The sequence below is a fragment of the Manihot esculenta genome, chromosome 12 (genome assembly GCF_001659605.2).
Source record: "Manihot esculenta cultivar AM560-2 chromosome 12, M.esculenta_v8, whole genome shotgun sequence".
NCBI lineage: Eukaryota > Viridiplantae > Streptophyta > Magnoliopsida > Malpighiales > Euphorbiaceae > Manihot > Manihot esculenta.
In genome coordinates this window covers 28765793-28782143 of record NC_035172.2, presented here as the reverse complement: position 1 = coordinate 28782143, position 16351 = coordinate 28765793, and the positions used below count along the sequence as shown (strand labels likewise).

The window sequence follows — 16351 nt, the reverse complement described above, 5'->3', positions numbered from 1 at the left end:
TACAGAATTTTCAATGTGGTGACTAAGAAGGTTTTTGTAAATAGAGATATGGTGGTTGAGGAATCAACTTTTTGGGATTGGGACATGCAGCAAGTAAAGTTAAAAAGAATTTTATATGACACTTTCACAGCAGCCTCAAGCTCTCAAAATACTGCTATTGAAAATGTTCAACATGATTTGATGGATGTTGATGATCCTACCAGTAGACTTACCAACCAAGAAAACCAAGCTATTAGCAGGGGTGTATGAAAGTTGTAGTCTAGCTCTCATTGAACCAGCATGCTATGAAGAAGCTACAAAATACAAGGAGCGACAGATTGCACTGAAAGAAGAAATAGATATGATCAACAATAATGACACATGGGAGCTTGTATCTAAACCTGCAGATGGGCATGTCATTGAAGTTAAGTGGGTTTTCAGAACCAAGTTTAACTTTGATGGTTCTATATTCAAGTTCAAAGCAAGGTTAGTGGTGAAGGGTTATGCACAACTTCCAGGAGTGGATTATGGTGACACCTTTGCACCTGTAGCTAGGCATGATACAATCAAGTTTTTGGTGGCCTTGGCAGCAAAATTAAATTGGAGACTCTATCATCTAGATGTAAAATTAGCTTTCTTGAATGGCATATTGCAGGAGGAGATTTTTATTGAACAACCTCAAGGGTTTGTTGGTGATGGAAAAGCTGATATGGTGTACAAGTTGAAAAATGTTTTGTATGGCCTTAAGCAGGCTTCATGGGCCTGGTATACTAGATTTGATTCACTTGGTCAATCTCGGTTTTATGAGAAGTGAAACTGAAGCAACTCTATATGTGAAGGGATATGAATGTGATCAGCAACTTGTTGTCTCAGTTTATGTAGATGACTTGCTCATAACAGATGGAAATTCTCAGCTGGTGCAGCAGTTCAAGCAACTAATGATGGATGAATTTGCTATGTCAGATCTAGAAAAGTGCAAAGAAGTGGCAGTTTCTTTGGTTGTAAATGAAAAGCTGTGGAAAGAGGATGGAGAACACAAAACTGATGCAACAATTTTTAGAAGCTTGATTGGAAATTTGCTTTTTTTGACAGTCACTAGGCCTGATATTATGTGTAGTGCAAGCTTGTTTTCCAGATTCATGAATTCACCAAGTCAAAGGCATTTTGGAGTTGCTAAAAGAGTGCTTAGATACATTAAGGGAACTGCAGACTATGGGATTTATTTTTCAAAATCTATTAACATGATCTGATAGGATATTCAGATAATGATGGGGGGGGAGTATGGATGATTCAAAGAGCACTACTGGTTATTTGTTTTCTTTTAGATCAAGAGTCTTCACATGGAGTTTTAAAAAGCAAGAAGTAGTGGCTCAATCCACTGCGGAATCTGAATACATTTTAGCAGCTGCTGCAGCCAATCATGCCATCTTGTTAAGAAAGATTTTGAGTGAGCTAAATATGATACAATTGAAGCCTACCACAATTTATGTTGATAACAAGTCAGCAATTGCCATAGCAAATAATCCTGTGCAACATAGAAGGTCAAAGCATATCAAGGTTAAATTCCATTTTCTGCAAGAAGCTGAGAAAAATCAAGAAATTCACTTGTAGCATTGTAGATCAGATGATCAGCTTATTAAAGCATTGCCAAGAGGTCGCTTCGAAGATCTTAGAGCCAAGCTTGGAGTGTTCAAAGGAAAACTCAAGAAGGAGTGAGTTGATTTCCCTTTGAACATGAAGACCTGAATTTCTGGAAATCAACTGAAACATAATCTTTTTGTATTTTGCTTTAGTTAGTAAAAAATCAGTGTAATAAGATAAAGAATAATTGGGTAATTTCAGTATATTTTTCCATTGAAATAAGTGGGTATATATATATATTATAAGGTCTTGTTAAGGCAACCCCTAATAATCATTTATCAATTAATTAGCTTGTAATTTTGTAATCTCCTATAATTATGTACAGATTATATTCACACTCTAACACTCCCCCTCAAGTTGGATCATAGATATTTATAATGCCCAACTTGTTAGAAAGATATTATATTCGAGACTCATTTAAAGTTTTGGTGAGTAGATCACCCAATTGCTCTTCGGTCTTCACATTACTGGTGGAGATTAAATTTTCTTGAATCTTCTCACAGATGAAATGACAATCAACTTCAATATGCTTAATCCGTTCATGGTATACTGAATCTTCTGACTGGGCATTGGATCTGGATACCATATTTTACTTCTTACTTTTTCAAGGCACTAGGTTTCCTCCAACAAATACACAGTAGCCTGTAGTCGACCTTCTATCACTTTTAGATCCCACCCCGTCAACATCAGAAAAACACTCAAGTGCAGTATGCCCATGATCTCTGTAGAGTATACCAAGTCCAATAGTCCTTTTTAGATAACATAGAATTTGTTCTAGAGCGGCCCAATGTTTTAACATAGGTGCAGACATGAACTGTCTTACAAAGCTTACTGCAAAAGCAATATCTAGCCGAGTCATCAACATAAGGTAGTTCAATTTTCCAACCAACCTCATGTACGTCTCTGGATTATCATAAGAGTCTCCGTCATCTTTTGTAAGAAATATATTAGGAATCATTGGTATGCTACATGGTTTAGCTCCCATCTTCTCAGTTTCTGCAAATAAGTCAATGACATACTTCCTTTGAGACAGGAAAATTCCCTTTTTACTTCTCAAGGTTTCGACTCCTAAGAAATACTTAAACTGACTCAAGTCTTTGGTATGAAAATTCGCATGCAAGTAGTTTTTTAGAAAAAATATCCCTATACTATCATTCCTTGTAATGACAATATCATCAACATATATAACAAGGAGAATAATACTAGTATTTGTATTTCTATAGAAGACTGAATGGTCATACTTGATTTTTTTCAACTCAAATTTTTGAACAACTTTACTGAACTTTTCAAATTTTAATAGAAATTTATGATAAATGATAAAATATAGGCACACACATGTACTGTGCCTCCAAGCTTCCAACATAGAGATCATCATCAAATGGTGTCCGATAATGAGTATTTAACAACTCTTGGCTAGAATGACGGGTGTCCAGAAGCAATTAGTGTTGAAAAATGGTAGAAAAAGATATAGAAAATAAATGAAAGATGAACAGAATATTGCTTGAGGCGTGATAATAATCACTGTCCTTAAAGATAATTCGTCTACGGTTGCGTATCCTCCAGGATTCAACAAGCCTTCTGAATTACAAGTAACCCAGGAGCAAGAACAGCAGCAATTATTAATTACCCAGAAATAGAGAAGAAGCAGTAGAGAGAAAAGAGAAGTATTTTGTTTTTGTGTGTACCCCCTTAACATGTAAATGCACTGCTATTTATAGTGCTTAACGGTATTCAAATCCACAATATCAGCTAAAAATATTATTCAGTTAAGATAAAGATTTAAGATATCCACAATATCAGATAAAAAATCTGGTTGAGTTAGGATAAAGATTAAAATAATTTAAAGTGGAAAAAATCTTTTTAACCAACTTAAAATCTGTAACTTATTTCAAAATATTTTTATGATTCTTTTGAAATAATTTGTTAAATATCCAACAATCCCCCACTTATTTCAAAAGAATTAGATCATAAATTTAAGTAAAATATTTTCTGGGTATAGTACAATGTATTAATTTTGATGTCTTTTGGACTATGAACCAAAATTTGATTAAGTGAAAGATAATTTACTGAATATTTGGTGAAGTTTAAACTTCTATGAACCAAACAATTCTTAGTGTAAATTAAACTTTTTACCAATCACAATGTACTTTCACAATTCTGCTGTTTGACGCGGTGTTGCACTAATAAGCCATGTGCGTGCCTGAAAGTTCATGAGAGCTCTAGAAATTTGCCTTCAATTTCATAGGAGCGGCTCCACTCTACTCTCATATAGGTCATTCCATCAAGTGTATACTGCAGATTATACACCACCTATAAAGGATATGGAAATAATTAAGGGTTTTAACTCAACCTCACTTTCTTTGCAGTTTTAGCACTAAAACCATAGGTAGGACTTTATAAAGTGCTTAATATAAATCAACTAATGATTTGTTATTACCCATATGAACCGATTTCATGGGATCGCTAATCATATAGGTTGGGTTACTGTAACGACCCGAAAATCGGACCGCTACCGGCGCTAGGACCCAGGTCGGCTTAAGGCCGCCGGGACCCGTAGCAAGTCTAACATAAAACCTGTAAACCTGCTAAAATCCCTTACATGATCAACACATACATAAAAATTTTGAGCTTTTCTTTTCATTCACCAACTCAACCTGTACATACATTATCCATAAACATAAACATCAACCCCGCACTGGAGTCCTCAACAAATACTTCAATGGGGTAATCATAATATATAGCGAGTTGGTCCACATAAAATATCATCTTTAAACATTTTATAGATCATGTATCAAAAGGGATAAACAAACATACTATGGTCAAGCACAATTCTAATCTTCAATATCAATATTACATAACATGACTGTCTATAACCTTACATCATTTTACAATTTATCATGTCCACAACCAACTATTACATATACATGACTTTACATTCCTTGACTTCCTGATCTAGCCCGTACCTGCAAACCTGGGAATTTAGGGAGTGGGGTGAGCTACTAGAGCCCAGTGAACAGAATAATAAAACACTGTATTTAAAACGTATGATATTATGGAATGCATCACAGCACAAACATTTCACATCAAGGATGAACTTGTCACCACTTAGCCCTCTATACAGTCTAATTATGCCAGGGGCGTAGTGCAGGCTCGCCTGGACTTCCATAGCATACCATACATATCCAATCATGTCGGGGGCGTAGTGCATGCTCGCCCGAACTTCCATAGTCTATCATTTCATACCATATAAGGGCTAGTGGATCATTCAACATTCATCCACATCAACAACATAATATGCAATGCAACATATTCATGAATTCTAATGCAAGCACCCTAATATATCTCATGGCATTCATGATGCGTGAATCATGCTAAAACGTTCATTATTTACTTTGGAACATAAAGAGTTATTCCACTCACCTCTAGCTAGCTCTGACAAGACTCGAAAGCAGCTATCTCACTGCTGGAGTCCTCGGTTCCTCGGGTCCGAACCTACACAGGTGGACTCAAATGAGGGACCTAACAAACATGAATATGATTCTAAAATACCCCCAAAAAACCCCCTAAAATACCTTAAAACAACCACATAAATCATGCAATGGAAGGCTGAACAGGGCACTTTCGGCGGCAAGTTCGGCTGCCGAAAGGCCCTCCAGAGCCGAAAATCATGCACCTTCGGCGGCACTTTCGGCTGCCGAAAGTTTCCTCCAGAGACGAAACTCATGCATGTTCGGCTGCACCTTCGGCGGCCGAAAGTCCCTTCCAGAGCCGAAAGTCCACTTTCGGGGGTAGGGTTCGGCAGCCAAAGCTGGCCTCCACAGGCAGGTTCGGCGGCCGAAAGAGCCTTCGGCTGCCGAACCTGAGTTCTTCCCAAGGGCAGAACTCAGCCTCTTCCATGCATAAAAACCTCCCAACTCATTCAATCATGCATTTTCCTATCCTACAACATGCATACTCAAGCATATAAGCTCCTAGGGGCTTCAAACTATCTTAAACCCCAACTACAACACATCAAACATCCACAAACATCATACATTGCTCAAAAACTCATCATAAACCCTTAAACTCAACATAAACTTATACATGCATTTCTACCCTCATGAATCGACTTAAAACTTACTTAAAACATGAAATGAACTATGGATATACTCTTACCTCTTGAAGAACGAGAGGAGAGACAATTCTAGCTCGGAGATGGGAGAGATCGAGTTTCTTGAACCTCCAAGCTCCAAAACTTGTTATTTGCTCAAAATCTTCAAAACAAAGGTCAAAACTCATAAAAATCATGAAAGATTTGAAGAAAGAAGCTCAAAATCGATGGGGGACGGCGGAGAGCTCACCTTGGCCAAAAATGGGGAGAAAAGCTCGCCCATTTCAGACAAGGGACCCCTTTATAGGTGGCTGGCCAGGCCACTTTCGGGGGCCTAACGTGCCTCCGCATGCATGCCATGTTCGGCGGCCGAACTTAAGGTTCAGCGGCCAAACCTGGACTTTCCTCACTTATGCCTTTGGGGGCCTAAAGCACTCCCGAAGCGCATGCATGTTCGGCGGCCGGACTTGAGGTTCAGCGGCCGAACCTGAGTCTTCCTCCAAGATCAATTTCATTCAAAACTCAATTTCCTTCTTACTTAAAATCATAAAATACACTAAAACATTTTATAAAAACATGATTTTACCCTTCTAGAGGTCTCTGACATCCGAGATTCCACCGGACGGTAGGAATTTCGATACCGGAGTCTAGCCGGGTATTACATTCTTCCCCCCTTAAGAACATTCGTCCCCGAATGTTCACCAAACAAACATAGCATGGCATCAAACACGATCATACAAAGCATAAAACATCAACATATATATAGAACACATAACACTCACCTTAAAAAAGATGAGGATATTGCTGGAGCATGGACTCCCGTGTCTCCCAGGTACACTCTTCGATGTTGTGGTGATTCCAAAGGACTTTTACCATCGGGATTTCCTTGTTCCTTAGCTTTCTGATCTGGGTGTCTAGGATCCGTACCGGCTGCTCAACATAGGTGAGATCCTCTTGGATCTCCACATCAGGCTCACTAAGAACCTTGCCCGGATCTGACACGAACTTTCTTAACATGGAAACATGGAAAACCGGATGGATTCTCTCCATTGAAGCAGGTAAATCCAGCTTATACGATACATTCCCAATCTTTTGTAAGACTTCAAAGGGTCCGATGTACCGCGGAGCTAGCTTACCCTTTTTCCCAAACCGAATCACCCCTTTCATTGGAGACACCTTGAGCAATACCAAATCCCCCTCCTGAAACTCTACTTGCCTTCTACGGATATCTGCATAACTCTTCTGTCTGCTTGCAGCAGTCTTGATCCTCTCTCTGATTATGGGCACCACCCTGCTGGTGATCTCTACTAGTTCAGGCCCTGCCAAGGCCTTTTCTCCAACTTCTTCCCAACAGACAGGCGATCTGCACTTCTTTCCATACAAAGCTTCATATGGGGCCATCCCTATGCTGGCATGATGGCTGTTATTATAGGCAAACTCCACTAAAGGTAGATGCTGCCTCCAAGAACCTCCAAAATCCAGCTCACACATTCTGAGCATATCCTCTATTGTCTGGATGGTCCTCTTTGATTGTCCGTCCGTCTGTGGATGGAAAGCAGTGCTAAAATCCAACCTGGTACCCATAGCATTCTGCAGACTCCGCCAAAATCTGGAGGTGAACTGGGGTCCTCTATCAGACACTATTGAAACAGGAACCCCATGCAGCCTGACAATCTCATCAACATACACCTGCGCCAACTTGTCCACAGAGTAGTTACTCCTGACAGGAATGAAGTGAGCAGATTTAGTCAGTCTGTCCACAATCACCCATATGGAGTCTAATCTATTGGACGCTGCCGGTAACCCCACCACGAAGTCCATAGCTATATTCTCCCATTTCCACTCTGGAATAGGTAGTGGGTTAAGCATCCCAGCCGGCTTCTGATGTTCCAGTTTCACCCTCTGACATACTTCACAGGCTGACACGAACTGTGCCACTTCCCTCTTCATAGCTGGCCACCAATACACTCTCTTCAAATCTTGATACATTTTGGTGGCTCTAGGGTGAACACTGTATCTGGCATTATGACCCTCTCTCATAATGTCTCCCTTTAACCCTACGTCATCTGGTACACACAATCTGCTCCCATAGCGGAGGATCTCCTTGTTGTCAAATCTGAACTCTTTGTTCTTGCCTGACTGGACAGTCCTGGCAATCTTCACTAACTCTGGGTCCTCATGTTGTTTCTGAGCCACCTGCTCCAGAAACACGGGTGCCACTCTCATCTGGGCTACCAAAGCACCTATACCAAACAACTCCAACTGTAGACCTTCATTCATGAGCTCGAAGAACTGCCTCACCACTGGTCTTCTCTCTGCTGCAATATGGGACAAACTGCCAAGTGATTTCTGGCTTAAGGCGTCTGCCACAACATTCGCCTTACCCGGATGATACTGGATCTTGCAATCATAGTCACTAAGCAGTTCTACCCATCTTCTCTGCCTCAGATTCAGATCTCTCTGACTCAAGATGTACTGCAGGCTCTTATGATCGGTGAAGATCTCACATTTAACCCCATAGAGGTAATGCCTCCACATCTTGAGTGCAAAGATTATTGCTGCCATTTCCAGGTCATGTGTAGGGTAATTCAACTCGTGCTTCTTTAGCTGCCTAGAAGCATAAGCAATCACCCTTTCATTCTGCATCAGTACACAACCCAATCCCACACGGGACGCATCACAAAAGACTGTAAAGTCATCATTACTGGTTGGCAGAGCTAACACCGGTGCTGAAGTCAACATCTTCTTTAGCTCCTCAAAGCTCTCCTCACACTGGTCGGTCCACACGAACCTCTGGTTCTTCTTAGTCAATCTGGTCATGGGAGCTGCAATCTTAGAGAAGTCCTGAACGAACCTCCTGTAGTAACCTGCCAAACCCAAGAAGCTCTTGATCTCTGTCACTGTAGTGGGTCTAGGCCAGTTAGCTACGGCTTCTACCTTCTTGGAGTCTACCTCTATTCCATTTTCTGACACAACATGCCCCAAGAATGAAATGCTCCTCAGCCAGAACTCACACTTGGAGAACTTGGCATACAAGCCATGTTCCCTCAAGGTCTGCAAAACCAACCTCAGATGATGGGCATGCTCCTCTGCATTCCTGGAATACACTAAGATATCATCTATAAAGACAATAACGAAGTGATCCAGGTATTGACTGAAAACTCTATTCATGAGATCCATGAATGCTGCAGGGGCATTGGTTAACCCAAACGGCATCACAAGGAACTCATAATGCCCATATCTGGTTCTGAACGCCGTCTTCGGCACATCCTCTTCTCTTATCCTCAGCTGATGGTACCCAGATCTCAGATCTATTTTGGAGAAACAACCTGCTCCTGCTAGCTGGTCAAATAGATCGTCGATCCTTGGCAACGGGTACCTATTCTTGGTAGTGACTTTGTTCAACTGCCTGTAGTCGATACAAAGTCTAAGGGATCCATCTTTCTTTTTCACAAATAGCACTGGAGCACCCCAAGGTGAGGTACTCGGTCTGATGAAGCCCTTATCTACCAGCTCTTGCAACTGCTCCTTAAGTTCTTTCAATTCAGCTGGTGCCATCCTGTAGGGAGGAATAGAGATCGGTCTCGTTCCAGGCATCAATTCAATTTCGAACTCTATCTCCCTAGCAGGTGGTAAACTTGGCAGCTCGTCTGGGAAGACATCCAAATACTCACTGACCACGGGCACTGAGGCGGGCTCTCTGACATGACTATCCAGCTCTCTCACATGAGCTAGAAAACCCTGACAACCCCTCCTGAGCAGCCTACGAGCCTGTAGGGCTGATATCAAACCTCTAGGCGTACCCCTCCTGTCTCCTCTGAAGATAACCTCTGACCCATCCTGACATCTGAACCTGACTACCTTGTCTCTGCAATCCAAGGTAGCACCATGGGTAGACAGCCAATCCATCCCTAGAATGACGTCAAAATCTGTCAAATCTAGAACCACAAGGTCGGTGGAAAGGCATCTTCTCTCAACAAAAACTGGACTACACTGGCAGACTGACTCTGCCACTGACGGGTCACACTTGGGTCCACTGACCCATAGGGGACACTCTAACCCAGAGACCATCAATCCCAACCTCTCGACGGCTCTCGGAGTAATGAAAGAATGCGATGCACCAGGGTCCATTAAGGCATAAACATCTGAACAACCAATGATAAGGTTACCTGACACCACGGTGTTAGATGTGTTTGCCTCCTACTAAGTCATTGTGAAGATCCGCGCTGGAGCTGATGGACCTTCACCTCTGAAACCCGCTGAAGAAGAGGCTGCCCCTCTCCCTCGGCCTCCGCCACTAGCCTGAGTCGCGGTTGGAGCCACCGGCTATGTAACGACCCGAAAATCGAACCGCTACCGGCGCTAGGACCCAAATCGACTTAAGGCCGCCGGGACCCGTAGCAAGCCTGACATGCAACCTGAAAACCTATTTAATCCCATACATGATCAACAACATACATAAAAATTTAAACTTTTCTTTCATTCATACACCAAACTCAACCTGTGCATGCACTGTTCATAAACATAATCATAATCATAGTCATGACCCCTCAGTGGGATCTCATCAATGCCCCAATGGACGATACATCATAAGTTGAGTTGGTTTGCATAATCATCATAAAATATTTAAGATCATGTATTAAAAGGGATATCTTATACATATAGTCAAGCACAACCTCTAATCCTCAAAGTCATTACATACCTAAAACTGTACTTTTACATAAAATTAATACATTTATCATGTCCACACTATCTATTACATACACATGACTTCATTACTCTTACGGACCTCCTGGTCTACCCTGTACCTGCAATCCTGGGGAAAATGGGAGAGGGGTGAGCTACTAGAGCCCAGTGAGCAGAATAATAAAAACATTTAAATCATATGGATCATGGAATGCATCACATCACAGCTAATCACATCAAGGATGAACTTGTCACCAATAGCCCTCTACATAGTCCAACTGTGCTAGAACGTAGAATGGGTCCTGGTCTTTCCCTTACATAACATAGCATAATATAACAGTCCAACTATGCCAGAACGTAGAATGGGTCCTGGTCTTTCCCTTACATGGTGCCAGCGAACGTAGAATGGGTCCCACTGGTCTTACATTCCGTACTGTACATATCACATCGTCATATCATAGATCGAGGGCTTTGGATCATCCAACATTCATCCACATCAATCAACAATAAAGTATGCAATGCAACATATTCGTGAATTCTAATGCAAACAACCTAGTACATCTCATGGCATTCATGATGCGTGAAGCATGCTAAAAAGTCCATTATTTGCTTTAAAACATAAAGAGTTATTCCACTCACCTCTGGGTAGCTCTGACCAGACACTGGAGCAGCTGACTCATTGCTGGGGTCCTCGGTTCCTCGGGTCCGAACCTACACAGGTGGACTCAAATGAGGGACCAAACAAACATGAACATAACTCTAAACTACTCCCCAAAAACCCCCCCTAAAACATCATAAAATAATCATAGAAAAACATGCAAGAGAGGGCTGGACAGGGCACTTTCGGTGGCAGGTTCGGCGGCCGAAAGTCCCTCCAGAGCCGAAAGTCAGGCAGGTTCGGCGGCACCTTCGGCGGCCGAAACTCCCAGACAGAGGCGAAACTCATGCATGTTCAGCGGCACTTTCGGCGGCCGAAACTCCCAGACAGAGACGAAAGTCTCCTTTCGGGGGCAAGCTTCGGCAGCCGAAGGCTGCCTCCACAAGCATGTTCGGCGGTCGAAAGTTCCTTCGGCTGCCGAACCTGGTTTCTCCCTTAGTGGCAGAAACTCAGCTCTCCTATGCACATTGCCTCCAAAACTACCCAAATCATGCATAACTTATTCTACAACATTCCCAATCACACACAAACAAGCATACAAGTTCCTAGGGGCATCAAACCAACAAAAACCCCAACTACAACACAACAAGCAACTCACATTATTCATAAACACATATAAAACCCATAAACCTGACCATGAGCTAAACATGCATTCTACCCCATAGATCTACTTAAAACTTGCTTAAAACATGCAATGAGCTTAAGATCGGCTCTTACCTCGTGGAGATCGAGAGAGAGACGTCCTAAACTCGAAAATGGGAGGGGTTGAGTTCCCTTGAACCACAAAGCTCCAAAACTTTGCTCAAAGCTTGAAAATCTTCAAAACAAAGTAAAAACTCATGAAAATCGAGTAGGATTGGAAGGAAAGAACTCAAGATCGGTGAGGGACGGCGGAGAGCTCACCTTGGCCAAAAATGTGGAAAAGCTCGCCCGTTTTCGGCTAAGGGACCCTTTTATAGTGGCTGGCCAGGCCACGTTCGGGGGCCGAACGTGCCTCCGCATGCATGCCATGTTCGGCGGCCGAACTTGAGGCTCGGCGGCCGAACCTGGACTTCCCTCACTTATGCTTTCGGGGGCCTAAAAGCGCTCCCGAAGGCACGCATGTTCGGCGGCCGAACCTGAGTTTTCCTCCAAGGTTGTTTTTATGCAAAAACTCATTTCCATTTTACTTAAAACCATGAAATACCTTAAAACATTTTATGAAGACATGTTTCTACCCTACTAGAGGCTTCCGACATCCGAGGTTCCACCGGACGGTAGGAATTCCGATACCAGAGTCTAGCCGGGTATTACATTCTCCCCCCCTTAAGAACATTCGTCCCCGAATGTTCCTCAACTAGCACATAGCATGGCATACAACATAATATACATACATAGTACATAAACACATAGATATCTAACCTTAAAAGAGATGAGGGTACTGCTGGAGCATAGACTCCCGTGTCTCCCAAGTGCATTCTTCCAAATTGTGGTGGTTCCACAGGACTTTCACCATCGGGATTTCCTTGTTTCTTAGCTTCCTGATCTGGGTGTCTATGATCCGTACTGGCTGTTCAACATAGGTGAGATCCTCTTGGACCTCCACATCAGGCTCACTAAGAACCTTGCTCGGATCTGACACAAACTTCCTCAACATTGAAACATGGAAAACCGGATGGATTCTTTCCATAGAAGTAGGTAAATCCAGCTTGTACGACACATTCCCAATCTTTTGCAAGATTTCAAAGGGTCCGATGTATCGTGGGGCTAGTTTACCCTTCTTCCCGAAGCGAACCACTCCCTTCATAGGAGACACCTTGAGCAATACCAGATCCCCCTCCTGAAACTCTAACTGTCTTCTGCGGACGTCTGCATAGCTCTTCTGTCTGCTTGCAGCAGTTTTGATCCTTTCTCTGATTATGGGTACTACCCTGCTGGTAATCTCTACTAGCTCAGGCCCTGCCAAGGCCTTTTCTCCAACCTCTTCCCAGCAAACAGGTGATCTGCACTTCCTTCCATATAAAGCTTCATATGGAGCCATCCCGATGCTAGCATGATGGCTGTTATTGTAGGCAAACTCTACCAAAGGTAGATGCTGCCTCCAAGAACCGCCAAAGTCCAGCACACACATTCTAAGCATATCATCGATAGTCTGGATGGTCCTTTCGGACTGTCCGTCCGTCTGGGGGTGGAAGGCAGTACTGAAATCCAACCTAGTACCCATGGCATTCTGCAGACTCCGCCAAAACCTGGAGGTGAACTGGGGCCCTCTATCTGACACTATCGAAACAGGAACCCCATGCAGCCTGACGATCTCATCTACATACACCTGCGCCAACTTGTCCACAGAATAGCCACTCCGGACAGGGATGAAGTGAGCAGATTTGGTGAGTCTGTCCACAATCACCCATATGGAGTCCAATCTGTTGGACGTCGCCGGTAACCCCACTATGAAGTCCATAGCTATATTTTCCCATTTCCACTCTGGAATAGGTAGCGGGTTAAGCATTCCAGCCGGCTTCTGATGTTCCAGCTTCACCCTCTGACACACTTCGCAGGTTGACACAAACTGTGCCACTTCTTTCTTCATAGCTGGCCATCAATAAACCTTCTTTAATGAGCTTGTAAAACTCCTTCACCACTGGCCTCCTCTCTGCCGATATGTGGGATAAACTACCGAGTGATTTCCGGCTTAAGGCGTCTGCCACAACATTCGCCTTACCCGGATGGTACAGAATCTTGCAATCATAGTCACTCAGCAGCTCCACCCATCTTCTCTGTCTCAAGTTCAAATCTCTTTGACTCAGGATGTACTGCAGGCTCTTATGATCTGTAAAGATCTCACATTTAACCCCATAGAGGTAGTGCCTCCACATCTTGAGTGCAAAGATTACTACTGCCATCTCTAGGTCATGTGTGGGGTAATTCAACTCATGCTTCTTCAGCTGCCTAGAGGCATAAGCAATTACCCTTTCATTTTGCATTAACACACAACCTAAACCCACTCGGGATGCATCACAGAAGACCGTGAAGTCCTCACTGCTAGCTGGCAAAGCTAACACTGGTGCCGAAGTCAACCTCCTCTTAAGCTCTTCAAAACTCTCTTCGCACTGGTCGGTCCAAACAAACTTCTGATTCTTTCTGGTTAACCTGGTCAGAGGAGCTGCAATCTTTGAGAAGTCCTGAACGAACCTCCTATAGTAACCTGCCAAACCCAAGAAACTTCTAATATCTGTCACTGAAGCGGGTCTAGGCCAGTTAGCCACAGCTTCTACCTTCTTGGGGTCCACCTCTATTCCATTTTCTGACACTACATGCCCCAAGAATGAAATGCTCCTCAGCCAGAACTCACACTTAGAGAACTTGGCATACAAGCCATGTTCCCTCAAGGTCTGCAGAACCAACCTCAGATGATGGGCATGCTCCTCTGCGTTCCTGGAATACACTAAGATATCATCTATGAAGACAATAACAAAGTGATCCAGGTATTGGCTAAATACTCTGTTCATGAGATCCATGAATGCTGCAGGGGCGTTGGTTAACCCGAACGGCATCACAAGGAACTCATAATGCCCATATCTGGTTCTGAAAGCTGTCTTTGGCACATCTTCATCCCTTATCCTTAGCTGATGGTACCCCGATCTTAGATCTATTTTGGAGAAACAACCCGCTCCTGCTAGCTGATCGAATAGATCATCGATCCTTGGCAGAGGGTACCTATTCTTGGTAGTGACTTTGTTCAACTGCCTGTAGTCGATACAAAGTCTAAGGGATCCATCCTTCTTCCTCACAAACAAGACCGGAGCACCCCAAGGTGAGGTACTCTGTCGGATGAAACCCTTTTCTACCAGCTCTTGCAACTGCTCTTTCAACTCCTTTAACTCGGCTGGGGCCATCCTGTAGGGAGGGATACAGATCGGTCTAGTTCCAGGCACCAACTCTATCTCGAACTCTATCTCCCTAGCAGGTGGTAAACCTGAAAGCTCGTCTGGGAAGACATCCTGAAACTCTCTGACAACTGGCACCGAGGCTGGCTCCCTGACCTGACTACTAAGCTCTCTCACATGAGCCAAATACCCCTGACATCCCTTCCTAAGCAACCTACGAGCCTGAAGAGCTGATATCAGACCTCTAGGTGTACCCCTCTTGTCTCCTCTGAAGACAACCTCTGACCCGTTCTGATCTCTGAACCTGACTACCTTGTCCCTGCAGTCCAAGGTAGCACCATGGGTAGATAGCCAATCCATCCCTATAATGACATCAAAGTCTGTCAAATCTAGAACCACAAGGTCGGCGGAGAGGCATCTTCCCTCAACAAAAACTGGACCGTATTGGCAGACTGACTCTGCCACTGACGGGTCACACTTGGGTCCACTGACCCATAGGGGACACTCTAACCCAGAGACTATCAGACCCAACCTCTCAACGGCTCTCGGAGCAATAAATGAATGAGATGCACCCGGGTCCATTAAAGCATACACATCAGAACACCCAATGATGAGATTACCTGACACCACGGTGTTGGATGTGTTAGCCTCCTGCTGAGTCATGGTGAAGATCCTGGCTGGAGCTGATGGACCTTCACCTCGGGAACCAGAAGAAGAGGCTGCCCCTCTCCCTCTACCTCTGCCACTGCCCTGAGTTGTGGTTGGAGCTGCTGGCTGTGCCACACTACCAGAAGCTATTTGCTGGGGCTGGCCCATAAAAGGTGCTCTAGGACACTCCCGAGCTATGTGTCCCTCCTGTCCACATCTGAAACATGTATTAGTCCCAACTCGACACACTCCCCTGTGCGGCCTTCCATATCTCTGGCATTCTGTACCATCTGAGCCTGAGCTCGAGCCACCGCCAAATCCCAGACCGGATTTCAACTTATTCCAAAACTTATTCTGCTTCGGTTTCTTGGTGGTGTTATTCCACCTCTTGCTACTTGAGCCCTGAGAAGAGAGACCTGGCCCTCCTCTGCCTGGGGTCTTAACCCCTGAAGACTGGGTCACTGACTGCTTCACTGACCCCTCAACTATAGCACTCGCCTCCATCCTTCGAGCCATATCCACCACAGTGTGGAAACTTTCCCTCTCAACTGACTGAATCAAAGAGGAGTACCTGGAATGCAGCTTCATAACATATCTCTTGGCTTTCTTCGAATCGGTATCTAGAGCTTGCCCTGAAAAATGCAATAGCTCTAAGAATTTATCCGTGAACTCCTCTACGCTCATGTGCTCTGTCTGCCTCAGCTGTTCAAACTCAATCATCTTCAGTTCTCTGGAACTGTCTGGAAAAGCCCATCCAGCGAACTCATTTGCAAATTCTTCCCA

The 16351-nt window shown here is 43.7% G+C and overlaps 1 protein-coding gene across 1 annotated transcript; it reads right to left on the bottom strand.

The window, feature by feature from the left end:
• Positions 1-2224: 2224 nt before the first annotated feature.
• LOC122721300 (uncharacterized mitochondrial protein AtMg00810-like) lies at positions 2225-2605 on the bottom strand. The gene has a single exon (XM_043948495.1). It carries the CDS (start codon positions 2603-2605, stop codon positions 2225-2227), a length of 381 nt encoding a protein of 126 aa, XP_043804430.1.
• Positions 2606-16351: the final 13746 nt, after the last annotated feature.

Coding starts and splice junctions, on each gene's coding strand:
- LOC122721300 (XM_043948495.1), bottom strand. CDS start 2,605: ATGGGAGCTAAACCATGTAGCATACCAATGATTCCTAATATATTTCTT.